The 18,669-nt window shown below is 42.4% G+C and overlaps 1 protein-coding gene across 4 annotated transcripts in view; it reads right to left on the reverse strand.

Moving 5' to 3' along the window:
* NYAP2 (neuronal tyrosine-phosphorylated phosphoinositide-3-kinase adaptor 2) overlaps positions 1-8,758 on the reverse strand; it is a 137,352-nt gene extending 128,594 nt beyond the window's left edge. The window contains exons 1-3 of one of the 4 annotated variants that reach the window (XM_032193492.1): positions 8,705-8,758; positions 7,441-7,938; positions 16-258 (exon numbers count right to left, since the gene is read on the reverse strand). In XM_032193492.1, the coding sequence (XP_032049383.1) occupies positions 16-221 (206 nt within the window). In that variant the 5' untranslated portion in view covers positions 222-258; positions 7,441-7,938; positions 8,705-8,758. Of the gene's footprint in view, positions 1-15; positions 259-7,440; positions 7,939-8,179; positions 8,313-8,605; positions 8,667-8,704 lie in introns of those variants that run through there. The other 3 variants (XM_032193493.1, XM_032193490.1, XM_032193494.1) reach the window with 3 other exon arrangements.
* Positions 8,759-18,669: the final 9,911 nt, after the last annotated feature.

Genomic DNA, 18,669 nt, shown 5'->3' on the forward strand with positions numbered 1-18,669 from the left:
TATCAAAATATTTACCGTTTTATTGCTTCTTCTTGTTTTCGGCGTTTTTCGCTCTTTTCTTTCAAGTAAGCCAGGTTTGTTTCATTCCTCATGCGATCATTCTCTCGAGCAATGTCTGATGCATTCTGTATAACCAAGCCATCATAGGCCTTCATCCCCATGTCTTCAATATACTGGAGAAAAGCGCCCAAAGTGACCTCCTCCTGATTAGAACTCATCATCTTGCAGGAGATAATGAACAAAGGAAAGCAACGTTTCCTGCAGGTTGAAAAACACATAATACCTTAATCAGTAGGAAAACAACTTATGGTTTATGACAGAGAGACCATGTCAATTGTAATCAACATCTCTGTAAGAACTTTTATACTTTCTCCTGTCTAAAGGACAATAAACAAAGCAATTCAGAACACAGAACTGTATTATTATAGAGACAAGAAGACAAAACCCTACAACCTCTTCTTTCCAGTGATGTTGATCCATCCAATTATATATTGTTCAATTCCCCCAAATTATGTGGATTATAGGGTTTTCTCCCACCCCTTGCTTTTCCTAACAGCTTTCAGTTGCAAGGACATTGATTTCCCCAAATCTTGGTTTGAAGTGGACTGAAAAAGTTTCCAAGGACAACAGGTCCTTTTTACAGTTTAGACACAGCTTCACCAAAGCAGATAACCAGACAAAATTCCTGTTCTGCAGAATATTTCCACCTCAAAACCTTGAGGTGGAAATCACTGTTCCATTTTTTGGAACAAAAAAGTTCAATTTTTTCTTCAGGTTCAAAATCTAGAAAGAAATATTGTAAAATAGCTTCCAGTACTTCTCAGTAACACAGAAATGAATGCATGAGCCCCTAGTCATCTGCTGCCTGGCAGCTTATTAGCTTGAAGCTCCAAGAACAGACAAGAAAACTCAGCTCAGCTGGGACCTTCAGAACTGTGAAGTGCTTGAGTTCTCCAAGCTTCTGTATTTCTTCCACAGGTATGACAGACACTTGCATTTACAGCACCTCCAGCTATGCAGCATGGAGCTGGCACGCACTGGGATCCCCAGCCCACTTACGGCTCCATGGCAGGCAGCCTGAAGGCTCTCAGAAAGGCCTGAAGGCTTCCCACTCAGAAGCAGCCAGCCTTGGAGTCACAACAACCCTGCTGTGCAGGCATCAATAAATATTACAGGTGACTAAAGACAAGGTATAACTAGAAGAAACATATTGGCCAGCTAAATTCTGTACAACCAGATTAACAATCTGTGATGTGAGTAATACAGAATGTTAAAAAGCAGGGGTGCACCACCTTATTTTACATGCTGATTGCAGCCTTCCTGCTCTAAGGTACAGAGATGCTACAATCTTGACTGGCGCCATCCTGCACCCGCTGTGAGGGGGTCTCCATCTTACCACCGAGGCCTGAGGTGGGGTGATGGCGCGAGGCACCGTCAGGCCCACTTGCCTCGTTGCGGCAAGAGCAGCCCTCCCTTCCTGCAGCAGGATGCTGTGACTTCTCGGAATGTGCCTGAGAACGGTGCCAGCACTGCTCCTAGAAGTGATCTGACTGAATAGGCAATGAGCAGCCTGTCTGCACACAGATTTTTAGGGGCAGAGCCCCTGTGTAATCATCATCAAATTTTTTCCTCCGTCTCCTAGCATTCTGCCATATTTCTAATCTTTATTACTCTGCTGGACAGGCAACATTCTGATCAGGGTAGGCCCTGATTTATAAAAATAAAATAAAAAAGTAATAGATTCTAGCAATCACTGTGGACATTCAGGCACAGCCCCGAGCACGAGAACAAAATGTTTCCACATCCATGGAGTAAGCAATCTGCAGGGCACATGAAGGGTAGAGAAATATTTTCCATCCTTTCCCTCCCCCTTTTTGATCATGTGAAGTGGCAATGGCAACAAGCTGATTTTAGACAGTTAATGATTAATGCGATGCACACCAATGACTTTTCCCTTGTTCTTTGCTTTTCTATATCAAGATTATTTCTGTTCAGTGGTAAGCTGTGTTAAAAACCTGAAGATTCAGAGGTTGGGAAGGGCCTGCTCCCATCACCTCTGCCTCCAAAGACAACCTTTGCTATCATCTCAGCCTGAACACAAGGATGAGCCTGATGTTCAGGGTCACTGGATTGATCTTAATGTATTTTCAGCAGGGATATAGGTATCTTCTACTAATCCCTGCAGGCTACAACCAGTGAAGAGGTCTTAGCACAGCCCAAATGTGAAGGCTGCCAATTTCACATAGCTGTCGCACTGGAGGTGGCTAGCACTCCACTGGGCCGGAACATGCACTGAGCCATCAGATATATTTACTGTAAGCGGCACAGTGTCTACAAAGGAGTGAATGCTTCAGTAGACATCATTTTAGACCTGTTCTTAACCCTTCTGATTAAGAAAAATAAGTTCAGGCACTAAATCCCCTACTTGGGGACTCTCTTTACAGCAGTGAGGCCTGCCTGATTAAAAGCAATACTAATGGCATGGGCTGCTCCAACTGAAGAGCCTCCAAGCTTCCCAAATGGTTCCTGCTTCCTGATGGTTAAGATCTAGGCTGTTGCCACAGCAGATGTTTATTTCACTTTATTTTATATTTTGGAATTCTAGTAATGTCTAGTTTCTGCATTGGTGTTGCATTTAATTCAATTCAGATAAACCTGTAAAACAGAGAAACCCCACTATAGTGACCTTAATGGTAGTTTTGCCATTGATTTCTCCAAGGACCAGATTTTACTCCTGAAATATAATATGAAATTTAATCCTGGAGATAACCTCAGCAGGCCCTCAATAAATGCAGTCCAGATCCATTTTTCCAAGAGACAGAACTTGATTTGCTTTGCACCCTCTTTTATGACAATACTGCATTTTTCCATGCTTAACCTTTCTTTTTAGAGGTCTAAAATGATTGACTCTTAAGGGTATGCTGAATCTCCTTTTATAGTTAAATTTATTTATATACGGGAGGATTAATACCAAGGTTGTTCCAATTAGAAAAAGACTAACAAGACTAAAAAGACTAGCAAGTCTCTGGTCATTGCACACAGCTGAACAAATATTTTATATACTGTTTTATCACTACTACAAAGCTCATTCAGAATGCCAAAAATTTGCATGGTATTTAATTAAATAGATCAAGATGTTCTTTGCCCCAACAGGGGTCCAATCCCGCAACAATAATGAGGATAGCTGTTGTTATTGAACTCCTCACTGACAGTCAATGCCTGCATGTTACTGACACCAAATTCAGCTTGGGGTATTCCTGGAGGAACTGTTGGGGGGCTCACAGAGACTTCAAAGCCTTTAACCAGCTCTTATGGCACTAATTTTGAAAAGCATCTATACCTACAGCAAGCATTTTCTGGATTAAAACCTGCATATCTCCTGCCTGCATGGTATTTTACAGCCTCATTGCATTTACTAATATCTGATGGCTGTACATGCTCTGCTTAAACAGGGAATAAAAAGGCAAACAGCTGGGGCAAAAAGCTTAACTAATTACTGTAAACATTTTTATAGTATTGGTATTCCTTGCATAGCACATTCAGAACAATTTTACTGAAAGGTAGCAATACCACTTCTGAGATACTACGTTAATGTAGGAAATGAGCTTTTCAACTGCAGTCCACGTGGCCCACCAAGTCATACACATCGTTTGCTTGCCACTCTTATCAGGAAATGCTGATTATGGGCAGCACCGATCAACCTGTGATCAAAGGTTCTGCTTGCTGGTTAACTCAGGCAGCAAGCAATTCCTAGCCATCTGTCAGGGCAGATACAAGTACAAGCAAGTGTTCTGAGTATATTTATATTTGATTAAAAAATGCAAATGCCAGTTGTTAAATATGTAGTGTAAGCTGTAGGTGAGGCACCACCATTTTGGTAACCCTAATACACATGTTGCGGGCAGATATTTTATTAGCTAGTAACGAGGACCATGCAGGGCCACTTTCTATTTGTAACCAAATTGTATTCAGTACATTTTGGTTTTGAAATCAATACACTCTGGAAAATAGTAACTGAGAGTTGTTCTGTTTGGGATATTCTCATAATACTCCTTTCTCTTCCTCCCTTCATTGTATGGGGACAGAAGGAAACATGATGAAAAGCCCTGAATTTTGCCCCTGTTTTTTTTTTTTTTTTTTTTTTTTTTGCCTCTATATACTAGCCAACATACTGAGAGAACTGAAATGAATGGAAGGAACTTTGTTGTAAGCATTCAACAAACACTGAACATTTTTGGAAATTCTCCTGAGTGGAAGGGCACATATAAGGAGTTGTTCAACGTGTTCACTTTGCCTCTTAAAGGTTGCACTAACACTATGTGAAATCTCACTGAGAAATATAGTTGTGTTCATTGTCACCTGAGCCTCCAAATAGCCACAAATGGAGTTTCACACATCTCCACCTGTAGCTTAATCTTTGTTTTCTAAGCTATAAATAGAGCTTTTACAATTATGAGAACTCTGTATGTGTTCTTACAAGCAGCAACATAGGCCAGGTGACTGGACAGTGAATAATCCTACATTTATTACATTATTGTACATTGGTCCTTTCAATGCTACTCTGTTTGTTAAATATACACTAATGAATTAAAACATCAGGTGTTTCAGATTTAAGTTCTGTAACAAGTGTTTAGGAAGAACTTCTTCACTGAAAGGGTTGTGAGGCAGTGGAACTGGCTGCCCAGGGAAGTGGTGGAGTCACCATCCCTGGAGGTCTTCAAAAGACGTTTAGATGTAGAGCTTAGGGAAATGGTTTAGTGGGGACTGTTAGCGTTAGGTCAGAGGTTGGACTCGATGACCTTGAGGTCTCTTCCAACCTAGAAAATTCTGTGATTCTGTGATTCTGTGTTACCATCCTGGGGAAAGATTTTAAGACCATCTAGAACAGGAGTCGCTGACAATATAACCTTTTTCAAAATTCAGGAAGATAAAATTTCCTCAAAATCTAGAATAGCCTTCTTCCAAATCAGAGAGACATTTGCAGAGCAGCAGAGAGCAGCTCGCACTGTCATGTCCTGTGCAATAAACTGTCAGCATGGAAGGCGTAAAGCAAGCAAGATTTTTGTGGGTGGGTGTCCCCTGTCCCCCCCAGCCAGTACATCTGGCTTGCTGCTGGCAAGGGCAAGCAATCCCCTTATTGGTTTTGCCTACTAATATTTACATAACAGAAGTGAAGGTCTTTGTAATGATTCAGAAATAATTTATATGCAAGAGTAATGCACTGTCATTCACAAGACTGTTGCACATCTTACTTTTTACTCAACTATTTGCTCCCATGCCAAACATACAGCTTCTTGGTCAAAACCAAACACCTCTTTTTCATGTGATCAGCATGCAAAGCTACTGAATTCATAAAATAAGATGCAATTCTCCTAGTATCATAATATTGCAGTGCTGCTAGGTGCTACCATTTAGATATGTGGTTCTCCCTCTTACTCACATGAGGATCCCCAAAATATCGGTTGCTTTTCAGCATGCTTGACAGCCATAAGCTGCAGCTGTGCTGCACTGAAAATTGGCAATGCTGACATTAAACCGAAGGAGCTTTTTGAAGTAGTGACAAAGGCACTGATTGCCTTCTTCCTAAACCAGGGGGATTTTTTTGTTGTTGTTATTTTAACGTAGCAGAACCAAGCACAGTAACACAAGAGTGCAGTTGCCCAAAGTCCTGACCCAACCTTTCATTTATGAGAGGTCTACACCTCCCCTGTCCTGCCTGTCTCCCTTCCAGATACTGCCTCCTCTTTGAAAACACATCCACTTTTGCATTGCCTGTCAATTCCCTCAACAAAATATTTCAGGAGGATTCTGCACAAATCAAGGATACTGACCAGCCATTTAACCCTTAAGTTTGTGCTGTTGTGTTCTAGTCACTTGCAAGGCAATAAGAGATGAGTAGACAAGCCATATCCAATTTTCACAAACTGCTGACCACAGCAGTGCCAGTAAGGACCTAATGGTATTGGGTGTACAAAGAATACTTCCTCTGCAACCAAGAAAAATTCAGTGATGGAAAAAAAATACTAGAGACTACTTTCCAGAATTCTCCTCTTATCATAGCTGTGCCTTATGCCAACTGACCTTTGAAATACCCAAACAGTTGGATATGATGTGAAAAATTTCTAAGACATGCTTTTTGAAGTTGTATTCCCTCCTCATTCTTAATGATCTGGCATTACTATTTTCACACAGTAATGCATTAAATTCTCATCTCAAATAGAAAGACTGTCTCAAATAGGCTACAAGTTTCCTGCTATATATCATTTGACAAGTTTTTATGCAGACATTTAAAGAAAAATACTACATTAATTTGGAAATACAAAATGTACCCCCATATTTTGACTGGGATTACAAATTATATACCTTGTCCTCATTCTATTGTACAGCATGAGCTCTAGCACCTGGATGGAATCAGTGAAGCTAAGTAGTGCTAAGTCCTTCACTTAAAGAGGTTAAAAGTGGCTCCTTCAGTAGAATGAGAATGCTATTGCATGGGTTTAAAGTAATAGCCCATTTCTATAGACATCCCGCCCTTCATATGGGAAAGTCATCCTCCCTGTAGTTTTAAGAAACGGGAGAAGAAAAGAAAAAAAAAAAAAAAAAAAAGAAGAAGAAGAAAAAAAAAAGCCTTGAATTTTGCATCCCTTGGTAGTGCTTTCTGAAAAGGGAAAGGTCTTTGCTAACAATGACTCCTCGATGACTCTAGAATGTAAAGAGCTGTTGTTTACTTTGCAATAAGGCAACACTTCTATCACTTTTATCCCCTGAGGAAAATAATGCTTCCTCCTAACCACACAGATGTTGGACAATTACAAAACTAGATTCAGAACAGCCAGTACTTAAGTGCAATTATGACATTTTATCATCCCATTATTATGTGGACGATTTATGAACAAAAAGAAGAAATAAAGCCACAAAGGGACATATACACACGTATTCTGTATGCAGACAGGAGTGTATTAGAACTCAGAAGAATGAGCTTGCTCGCTGATGGACATGTTTTTTTTTTCTCTCTATTTAAAATGAAATGGAGATTTCACTACCACCAGCATCATGTTAAGATGCTGTAAAATATTAATGGTGTAGCGTGTCTAATAAGTAACTAACATAGATGGTAAGAATTATTTCAATTAATTCATCAGAAAATAGCAAAGAATGTTTTTAATTACTTAACAGTGCCTTTTACCAACAAAAAATGCAGCTGCAAAATGTCTCTATTACAAGCACAATCGACATGTGAAGTACACAAAAACAGTCAAATAGACTTCAGCTTTCACTTTAGCAATGGCCTGATTAATACCTCCCTAAAAGACATGCAAGTTCATCATTATGCATTCCAGCTAATCATTATTTCATTCTGTAAGTATGATTATTTCTTCATTCTAATTAGCACCATATTTTATCAGCATGCTCAAAGAATTTTCAAAAATACGTACGTACCAAAATTCAAGTCCACGGGGACTGCTAAGTGCAATAATCAAAGGTGACTTTTGCCTGTAAAAGCCCTTTCCTGTGGTTATCTCAGTGCAGTCGGAAGGGATATTTCAGCACCATAAGAAACAGATTTGCAGTTAGGCTCAGTTTTTTCTTCAGTTAAAGTGCATTAAATCTTGTTGGCAAAATTGCCCAGATTGTAGAATTCGGCATCACTGTAAGTCAGCGTTACATTACGGATCTTCTTAACGTATGATTAAAATGGCATGGAAAGTTTGGCTTTTAAAAAAAAAGCAGTGGCAAGAGAAGACAGGTGCTTGCTTCTTTAAATCCACATTCAGAGAAGAGAGGGTACAGATAATGGGAGGGTATAAACAACACCCTGCTTTGAGGTCCAGCAGAGAAGAAACTGGATGGTTTTTACCCACTTTACAACATAGAAGATTACAGCACCATCATATGCACTAACACAGAGATTGCTAAGGTGCCTCATTTGAATATGTTCTGTGGAGACAAAAAGAAAGGAATGTAAGGAGTAGAAAACATCCTCTCCAAATGGCTTCTTGCAGCAGGAAAGACACTCGCTCCCTCATCGCCACTTAGACATAGAAGGTCTGAAGCAGCCTAGCTTGTGGCATCGCCTCTCTCTCTCCCCCCCGTGACTACAGGCAGGCTTGCTCTCTCCAGCTGCCTTAGTCTGCTGCCGCCGATTAATCAGGGCTTCTCAAACAAAGAGCAAGCCTACCTTCGGGTGCCAGCAGGACGGCGGGGCTCGGCGGCTGCTGCAATCCGGCTGCCGGCGCGGCCGCATCCCAGCACCGCGGACAGCTCCTGCCGCCTCCCCGGGCCGAGCAGAGGGGGACGGGGGCAGCCACAGCCACAGCCCCAACCCCAAACCCAAACCCAACCCTAACCCCAACCCCAACCCCGGCCCGGGGGCTCGGCGCCCCCCCGGCCAGCGCCGGGCTGGTCTCCGCCGCGCTGGGGCCAGCTAGCAAGTCATCCAGCGGGAAGAGCCCTGCGTCAAGAGCACTGGCGCGTTTGGTCTATAGGTAGGAAAGAATATGCAACACCACCCTTCCCCCCTCCCCCTCTTCTTCCCTCCTCCCCCTTCCCCCCCCCCCAAAAAAAAAAAAAAAAATGTTCTTCCACGGAGAATGTGTAAGTTAACCTTTAGCCCGTGTTATGGCTCAAGGAAATGAGCAGCCACTTAAAAGGAACGTCTGCGCCTCGGTTTGATACCTCGTATTGATGTATCTTTTGCACTCACCCTCACTGAAAGCAGTGCAAGGCACACAATTACTGCTGACGCAGATTAGGCTGCTGCTGGGGGATGGAGGGGAGGAGCTTTTTAACCTCATCAAAACAACCTCCCACCACCTGCTCCCATTGCACGGGAACAAAACTATGCTCCTCGGACAGAACAAGCCTGACATTTATGCTGTTTTACTTGTATTGCTATAAGATGCACGCTCTGGAATGAGGCATTCTGTTTGAGAAGCATCCAGGATGAAGCCACGCAGGTTTAGGCTCATCCAGAATTTGTAAGCATGGTGCTTTGGAGGGAAACATTTCCTTTTTTTTTCTGGAGTGCAAACCTGTGTTATAGCTCCTCCTTTCAGAACGTGTGCAGTTTTGCTTTCTCCCCCAACCTGCAGCCTGGACACAAAGCAGAAGCGTACACTACCTTCATTAAAACCAGTAAAAGGGGAGATGTCCAAATATGCACAGAGCGTATTCCCCATTAATAAATGTCAATTCGATCTGCCTCCTTTCTCAACTGACAGGCATATTTCTCTCGCATGAATCTTGGCTCAAATGAATTTATTTCTAAAACTAACATCTGCTATTCTAATACCAGAAATCAAGTACAAAGAATAAACTCCTTTCAAAATAATGCATGTTCACATCAAAAGCAGTGCTAAAACACAAGCCCTCATGTACAGAGCACAAAATGAGTACTTCCTGCAGATCTACTAGCCCCAGACTGGGATGCCAATATCACATCCCCTTCAGGAGCACTCGAGATAGTCACCTAAACAACCACAGTGCAAGACTGGTCACCTCCTTCAGGCTGCATTGGCCAACACTAACATCAGAAGCATGGCCTGAGAAAAGTTTGCTCCTAGACCCCTGCCTGTTGCAGGCAGGACTCTTACTGCTTCCCATTACAGTGCGCAGCCCAGAGCTCCTCTTACAGCCCTGTGGAACAGGGCACCGAGGCTTCCACGCAACACTTCCAAAAGAAGATTTCAAATGGATGCTTTAAGAAGGGTTAAAAAGACAGCAGGGCCTGAAGACATGGATGGTTTCTCTTTTGGTCAGGGAAGAAGAAAGGAAAGGAAGTACCTGCAGCGCAGAAGAACTGGAGGCAGTCCTAAAAGAAGAGCTCTCCCCCTAGCCCAGAGGCTAGCCTACAGCTCCACCACTGTTTTTTTTCTCCTTGAAGGATACTTTAAAAGGAAGAGCTGTAGCTGTGCTATAATTGAGGAATTCCTTCTTTCCTTTCCTTTGCTTTTTATTTATTTATTTATTTTTTGGTCAAGCGGAGATTCCTGTCATGTAATAGCCTTTTATTTCCCATATTTTTCCAAAATTTCAGACCTTCCTTATCTCTGCCCCAAGTCAATGTACCACAAAGAGAAATTGCCTACTGAGATTTATTCCATGTTACTTTAAAAATGATATCCCTGTAAATTCATTATAATTTCATTAACAACTTGAAGAACTATGAATTTTAATCCATAGGGTTGAAACACCCAAGTAATGGGCATCTCCATTAATAACTTTGTGGGTAGCTCTAACTCAGCCTCCAGAGGAACAGAAATTGAAAGAAAAGATTCTGATACTGGCTCAGAAATAGAGCTAGCATCTTCTTTTCCAGAGTAACTTTGCTCTTGGCTATGTCTTCACCGCATGATTCATCCCAGTAATTGAACTAACCCAGATACAATCCCCTTGCAGACTACATATGTTATTGCAACTTTTGGCAATTTCTAAGTCTTATCGCTCTTGTACCAATGATCCCAGGGACCATGTTTCCATTAGCTCTGGAAGGAAATGTTCATTTTGCCTTCTGGTGTCACTGTGGGAAGGGCTCTGGAGAACTATTGTGACCTCTGTAAGGCCAGTGGTTCCATTCGCAGTTAAACTACAGAAAAGCTTCTTGTCTCAGCCAGATAGCATCAGCCTGGGAAAAAGTATCTACATTATCAATTGTAGGATTTTCTGCATGGATGGCAGAAGGACTGGATCAAAATTCAGGTAACCTGATTTCCACCCCTCCCCCCCCCCCCAAAAAAAAAAAGAAAGCTCATTACAGAACAATCCAAGGATCATCTTTAAATATATATAAATATGTATAAAGACAATGTTAATGAAGCCATGACTAGCTTTCACTCCTTATTTATAAAGGGGGCCTAACCAGAACAAATATATGCATTTCCAAAGAGTACTACCTACGTTCTCATATCGCAGAGCTCTATACCTGACTTTATGGTTTCAAGACAGCCAGCAGTGGAAAACCATTGAACCATTCCTCAGAGAAGCCACCAAGCCCATCTCCTTTGTACTACATCCTTCCTGGAAGTTATAACCATGCAAGATTCTGGCAGACAGATTATCTGCACTTTGAATTTCTTAAAAACAAGCAAAAAAAAAAACAACCAAAACCAAACCAAAACAAAACAAAACAAAAAACCACAAACACACAAGGCTTCATTATATAACAGATACATTTATTTTATTTATGTGCATGTACACACATGCGTACATATATATGTGTATAAATATACACAAAGTCAGGGGGAGATATCACTTGACCTGTGGTTGCATTTGCACACTGAGAAAAGAGAGGAAAATGAACAATATCTGCTATAGAAATGCACACTGGTGTCTGCTCAGTCTTTTAATAGATACAGGACACAACAGGGCCAGGCAGAGAGCTGCAGTAAGTAGCCTGGAAGGACAAACCACAGAATAGGAGGAGACAGACCTCTGCAGGAGACTTCTTTGCCAAGGGGACAACAAGCCCTTTCAAGCTCAGAGCAAAGTGGATTTGCAAGGCCTGAAGTCTGCAGGCAGAGAGACAAAAGGCTTTCAAGAGGAAGAGAACATTTAATTTAAGATGCTAACTGACCACTTAGTGACTGAGAAAGGCTGTCCGCCTGTCCCTGAAGTAAGGGAAACTTGTAGAAAAATGGATTACAGAGTTTGGGTTTATTGACTCAGTCTCTACGTGGCTGGAAAATGGGGGAAGGCTCCCCAAGAAGAAGGAAAACCCATGATTTCCAGGTCTGAGCCTGGCCACACATGACTTAGTGCAGAGACCCTTATGTAATTATTTAAATTAATTATATTTATGTAACTATTAACAGGTTTCATCACCTTGAAAGACCTCCCCACCCTCCCACCCCCCACCCCCCAAAAAAATAATTAAATAAACAAAATCCTTGGTTAAGCTAAGATAAACTTGGCTTGCTTCTTTCTCCTTTACACCCTTTACACCCTCCCCTTATTTATTTATTTATTTATTTATTTATTTATTTATTTTTTTATTTATTTATCCTGGTTCTTAGTTTCTATTGCTGCCAGTCTTCAATTGCTGCAGCCACACCATGCTGCTTGTAGTATGGATTCCTTGCCTTCCTGACCTCTGAGCACATCTCTTAACCTAAGCCTTTTCTTGCTACTCTCTTTGACTTTTCCAGGCTTGCACTCAACTCCAGGACCTAGTATCTGGTTCTAAGTAGTTCTAGCTGATAGGACCAAGTTAACAGTCTTAATTTCATTATAACACAATAGTTTCATCACAGAGACTATCATAAACCTCGTGTATGAGAGGCAAATGAAATTTTAAATGGCAATGTTGCCTATGCCGCATCCTAACTCTTGGCTTAGCAATCACGATGACGCGCCTTTAGCACTGAACGTGCGCACTTTTCAATATTTTTATAAACGATCTGGATGTAGGAATAGAAGGTATTTTGAGCAAGTTTGCTGATGACACCAAACTTGGAGGAGTTGTGGACTCGAATGAGGGTGGAAAGGCCTTGCAGAGGGATCTGGATAGGTTGGAGAGCTGGGCGATCACCAACCGCATGAAGTTCAATAAGAGCAAGTGCCGGGTCCTGCACCTGGGACGGGGAAACCCTGGCTGCATGTACAGACTGGGTGATGAGATGCTGGAGAGCAGCCTAGAAGAGAGGGATCTGGGGGTCGTGGTAGACAGCAAGTTGAATATGAGCCAGCAGTGTGCCCTGGCAGCCAGGAGGGCCAACCGTGTCCTGGGGTGCATCAAGCACGGCATCGCTAGTAGGTCAAGGGAGGTGATTGTCCCGCTCTACTCTGCGCTGGTGCGGCCTCACCTTGAGTACTGTGTGCAGTTCTGGGCACCACAGTATAAAAAGGACATGAAACTGTTGGAAAGTGTCCAGAGGAGGGCTACGAAGATGGTGAAAGGCCTTGAGGGGAAGACGTACGAAGAACGGCTGAGGTCACTGGGCCTGTTCAGCCTGGAGAAGAGGAGGCTGAGGGGAGACCTCATCACAGTCTACAACTTCCTCGTAAGGGGGTGTCGAGAGGCAGGAGACCTTTTCTCCATTAACACTAGTGGCAGGACCCGCGGGAACGGGGTTAAGCTGAGGCAGGGGAAATTTAGGCTGGACGTCAGGAGGGGGTTCTTCACAGAGAGGGTGGTTGCACACTGGAACAGGCTCCCCAGGGAAGTGGTCACTGCACCGAGCCTGTCTGAATTTAAGAAGAGATTGGACTGTGCACTTAGGCACATGGTCTGAACTTTTGGGTAGACCTGTGCGGTGTCAAGAGTTGGACTTGATGATCCTTAAGGGTCCCTTCCAACTCAGGATATTCTATGATTCTATGATTCTATGATAAATACAAAATTTTTTTTTTTTTTTTTTTTTTTTTTTTAATTTATTATTTTTTTTTTTGCTTCTTCATAGACTGAGCAAAAAGGAAATTATTGGTATAGAAAAGAAACTGCTTAGATTTTTATCTGGATTTTAACATGAGTTAACATTTTTAAATGGCAGCAGCCTAGAGGAAATATATAGAAAAGTCTTGTTTATTACATCACCTTTCTGTTTATTATCATAGTAAGCCTAAGGTAGTTTTTACATGACTGAATGCAAGTATGGTGTCACATTAGGAAGTGGAGCTTTTACTCAGAGAGCAATAAGCAAGCCATGTCTACACTTCGCAATCTGCACAATTACTACCAGAGCCAGAACTCATACTGCCACCACCACAACCACCTGTAGAACTATATAACCTAACACAGAGCTCACTGTAACCCCAACTTCAAGTGACTTTCTGAGGTTTGGTTTGTTAGTATCAGGCTATGATCACTCCAAGCAAAGTGAAAACCTAACCATCTCCCTATTTGCAAATAACTTTCAACATATGCTGAAAGATTACACAGAGACTTCTAGACAACTGTTTCCAAATTATTTCATCCCATGTGTCAGGACAGCTTTAACATTCACATCTCTTTGCCTCATTCTTAAATGCCTGGAACTTCTGCAGTTTCTCCTTCTTGCAGCTGCGTTTGTCTCCTTTGGCCCTGCTCTCTCTCCTCACACATCCAGTGCTACCACAACAAGCCTAACAGAGAACACAGAGACAAGGAAGCTCTCACTGCTTTATTGTGGCATTTGTTTCAGCTATTTCATATCCCTCGACAGTGCCCTTTCACTTCCCTGGAGCACACTGGCTCTACCCCATCCCAGGGACTGACTCTCCACAGCCACTGCAGGCATTTCTCTTATTTTGGCAAGGCATTTCCAGTATACTGAGGAGGAGCCTTCTAAAGGTACAACGGTAGAGGGGTCCCTACTCATGTAAAAAGCCAATTAAAGTTAAATGCTTAACTGCCATCTGTGCCTTTAAGAAAAATCTCTTAATTTTCCCCAGTGATCAATTTTTTTTCACATGGGACCAATTTTGCTGTTATTGCTTAGGCAAAATTCCCATTGAAGTCCATGGGGAACTTTGCCTGAATACAAAATGTGGAGCGAAACCCTGTGCTTATTTGCATAGAGCACAAATCATAAAGATCATATCCTGATGCAAGTGATTTATCCTATATGACAGTTGGTGCAACTGGGCTATTTTTAACCATCATTTGCTGTAAAATATTTCATGATATTTACCATTCGGAAAAAAAAAAAAAAAAAAAAAAAAAAAAAGTCAATTGATTCTTTTTCCTTTAACTGGATTAGATTGAAAGATTCTGGCTGCTTTCCAAACCCATTAATTACTAAATGGTACATTTTCAACAGAAATGTTAAGCTATAAGTAGTTCTTCTAGAGCCAGTTTGCTCCTAGCTAAAATCAATTAAAGCTGGTAAAGATACATTTCTCTGGTCAGGTCCAGATACAGACATCTACATTTATAGTGTAGTGGATCCTGGCAAAATTGTCCAGCCTGGATGCAGTTGTACAAGCAAAACTGTTTTTACTGTGTAGCTCTTGAAAGGGATAAGTAGGTGGCTTTCTGGGATAAATCCAGCTGTGTCAGTAGGGCTGCGCTCGCACTATGCTGTTTCTGCTTAGAGTAGCCTCAATCTCCCAGGCCACAAACAAGCACACACTGCCCTATGGAGTATAAAGGCAAGGCAGTTTAAGCTTGCTTGTCACCACCACACCCCGCTACTCATTCCCATTTGTGTGGCCTTGCAGGGAACTGGGTCATGGAAATGATCCAAAGCAGAAATCATTTGGGGTGGGAACGAGGGGAAACCCAAAAAACACAAAGAAGAGGGTGTTCTTTTCAACCAGATCACTTCCTTGCACCACACAATGCAGAGGGCACTTCACAGCGTGAGAATGAGTCCCCCTGCCAAAGCGGTCGGTGACTTTTAAAGTGAAAAGTCCTTATGCTACAGACACCAGTGCACTTCAGCTTCTATCTGCATGACTCTGCTGCACAAATGGCACACATGCCAGAGCTGTTGCACAGAGGCTTGGCCTCCTGAAGCCTACAGGAGCAGAAAATCCCACAGTTCTTGGGGGTGCTGACAGGTGCTGCTGACTGTCCTAGAAACCCCAGGACATCTGACAACACAAGCAACCCTCTCAATTAGCTCCAAGCTGGCAGAGAAGGGGGTGTGCACAGTGCACAAAATGTGACCATGTACATGTATGTAAGCTGTAAAGTGTTTTTATCAGAGCACTTGACAATCTCCAGCCATCTCAGGGTTTTGTGTAGCTGCAGCACTGGCTCACATGCAGAACCAAGACCACCGGCCTGCTTCCCTCCCAGCCCCTGCTACTGCTCTGGCCTCACACTGGCAAAGCACTGCTTGGCCGTGTGGTGAAGCAGATTGGCAATGTAATCAAGCTGAGAACTAGCCTGGGATTTTGGCACTACGTGGATGTTATTACTTGAGAGGACCACCCTGCCTATGCAATCAGTGGGCAGCAGAGAGCCAGGGCAGCCCAGCAGATGGAAGGCAGGCCAGCTGGGTCTCATTCAGGAGCAGCCAACTTCTTGTTTATATCCAAGCTACTCAGAGAGCAAGGAGCTCCAGTGAGCCCCACAGGTTTTTGGAACTCCACAAATAAAGTGCCTGGAAGGGCACAGAGCACAAAACCTGTAAAAGCAACCCACGATGAAGCATGCTACAAGAGATCTGGGAATGGGAGGTGAGAGGCAACTTTTCTTGAAATAGAAAGTCTCCTGTCTGTATTCTCTAACATTATGCGACATCCCCACCCCACCACCGCAACGCTGCAGTTAAGTCCTGTTTAGTTAGGAAATGGGCGCAGATGGGGAAAGCTGGAGTTGCTCACTTGCACAAAACAGAATTTGGACCATTAGATAAAGAAATACTAGAAACTGAAAGACTGGAAAGACTCATAGAAGAAATTGCATTTTGCATTTAAGGACTGACAAATTGACAGATTCCTCTATTAAATAATTCAGTTTTGCTACGTACACTGAGATGACATTTAAGAATAAGTTGTTGCTATTGGCTACATTCATTAAGGAATTAATTTTCTAAAGAAATTAAAAGACTATATATTCATTCAGTAAAATATACTTAAGCTTTATAAACCACAAAACTAAATCATTTGTCAAATGTGTTTTCTTTCAGTATTTAAAAAGTCCACACAGAGTATTTGTTGCTACATGCTTCAGGACTGGGCAGGAGGGCAAAGACAGGAAGAAAAAAGCTGACAGACCCATAGGGAGAGCATGTACAACTTAAAGGCTGGGCAGGTGGAAAAGTGCAACAGACAAACAATAACAAGGATGTAGAGATGGTGAAGTGAAGCTAAAGAAGTGGCAATAGCAGAAAAAAAATTGAGGGCACAGCTACGTGAAGTCTTTTGCTTGTTTTTCTTAATTAGACAAAGATAGTTGCATTAACTCGAGTTGAAGAAAGCAAGCTTCATGGAAGAGGAAGGCCTTGCACAGGGGATTTCCAGTGGAGAGGGAGGCTGGTTCCCTGCTGCTCTTCGTGCACTGAGGAGAGGCCGTGACTACGGAGGTGCTGGGCAGGCCTTGGGCTTCTGCCGCTGGCTGCCACAGGAGCAGGAGGGAGATCACCACCCCCTGGAGCCAGCTCCAAGCACAGAGAGCCGTGGGCAGATGATGGAGGGAGGCCTGTCACAGCCAGAAATCACTGCCAGCAGCTGGCTTCCTTGGCATGGGGCTGGGCTCCATCATGGGATGCTCCAGGCCCCAACACCATGCTGGGATCCAAAGTTGCAAAGTGTGTGGGAAAAGTTGTCAACAGAAGGGGCCGGTGGCAAGGCGAGAGGTAGCCTGGCAGCCCCAGCGCACCGATTCCTCTGGTCATGGCCTAACCAAGCACCAAGGAGGGCAGCAGAGGCCCATTTTATTCTGTTAGTACAGGGAGGTGGGCATCGTTTTAGGGCTCTGTATAAGTATTCCCCTCAGCACCTGAGACAGAGGAGGAAAAGAGCAGTAGCTTCTCTCATACGTTTCCAAAAATTTCCATTTCCATAGAGAAGCAGGCTGAAGTTTACCATGATTTATGTGTTGTTGCAAACATTTTAGTGGAAGTGAGCTATTTTTCCCAAGCAATTAAAAAGATCAAATTCTTCTAATTACTATGGAAACAATTTCCTGCAGGCACTCCCTACATACCCCGTTAGGAAAACTGCTTTTCTCCACAGTTAGAGCTGGCTAATCATCATGTGTCAGTTAACTTATTTCTCTTCCACATATACATACTTATTTTCTTGGAGAAAATATTGTGATCCTTTATATTCTCTCAGTATAATAGCCATTCCTATCAATGGATGAGCTACAATTGCTACCACTCAGGAAGAAAGGAATGCAAATGAGGAATACCAATTAACCTCTTTACAATTAAAAATATCTCTATCTATTATAGCACCCATTAGTGATACTCTAGTTAATGGTCTGTCAACATTTCCATTAGACCTTTTCCCCCTGCTCCCACACAGAACTAAATCCTAGCTAATCACCTTGAATATACCTCTGTGGATTTACACAATAGAGATACACAGCTCAAATGAGGCAAAATACAGATTCTGTTATCTTGAGCCATTACATTCTCTTAAGTACCTGTTTTCTAATGTATCAGTCTAAATACTCTGTCCTGCGAATACACTAATTTTTACAAGATGATTCCCTGTCCCCCGCTCCCCAATGTTACAGCTACTTCATGTATCAAACCCTCCCAACTGCAAAGACTTAAATATATTATATTATGTTTAAGACAATATATTGTCCTAAATACACACTGTGAAAATTGTAGGGTGAAAGTGTGTTCACAGCAGATTCCTTTTGTCCAATATAATCCACATCATATATTTCTTTATTAAACACTAGATGTGAGGCAGTGGGCTCCATTTGGTGCCATGCACTGTAATACCTAGAAATGACAGGGTGAATTAAGGACAAAGCATCAGCCTTAATAGCTTAAGATCCCCTGGCATCCTTATGGTCAAACCACACTCTCCACACTACCGTAATGTAGTTTTTGTATGTCCAATTCATTACAAATGTATCACATTCATATATATTGCATTTGTTAGTCCTTCCCACTCTCAAAACACACTTAAGCATTTTATAGTGTACTCATCATCAACTGTCCTCAGCAAGAGGACTGGCATACTAGGGAGGGTAAGCACTGTGCAACCAGTACCCAGAGGGTAAAAGAGAAGTCCCTAGTATGACTCCTAGGCTATGGTTAAGCCTTTATTTTCACCACAGGA

This window comes from Aythya fuligula, chromosome 9 (assembly GCF_009819795.1).
Source record: "Aythya fuligula isolate bAytFul2 chromosome 9, bAytFul2.pri, whole genome shotgun sequence".
NCBI lineage: Eukaryota > Metazoa > Chordata > Aves > Anseriformes > Anatidae > Aythya > Aythya fuligula.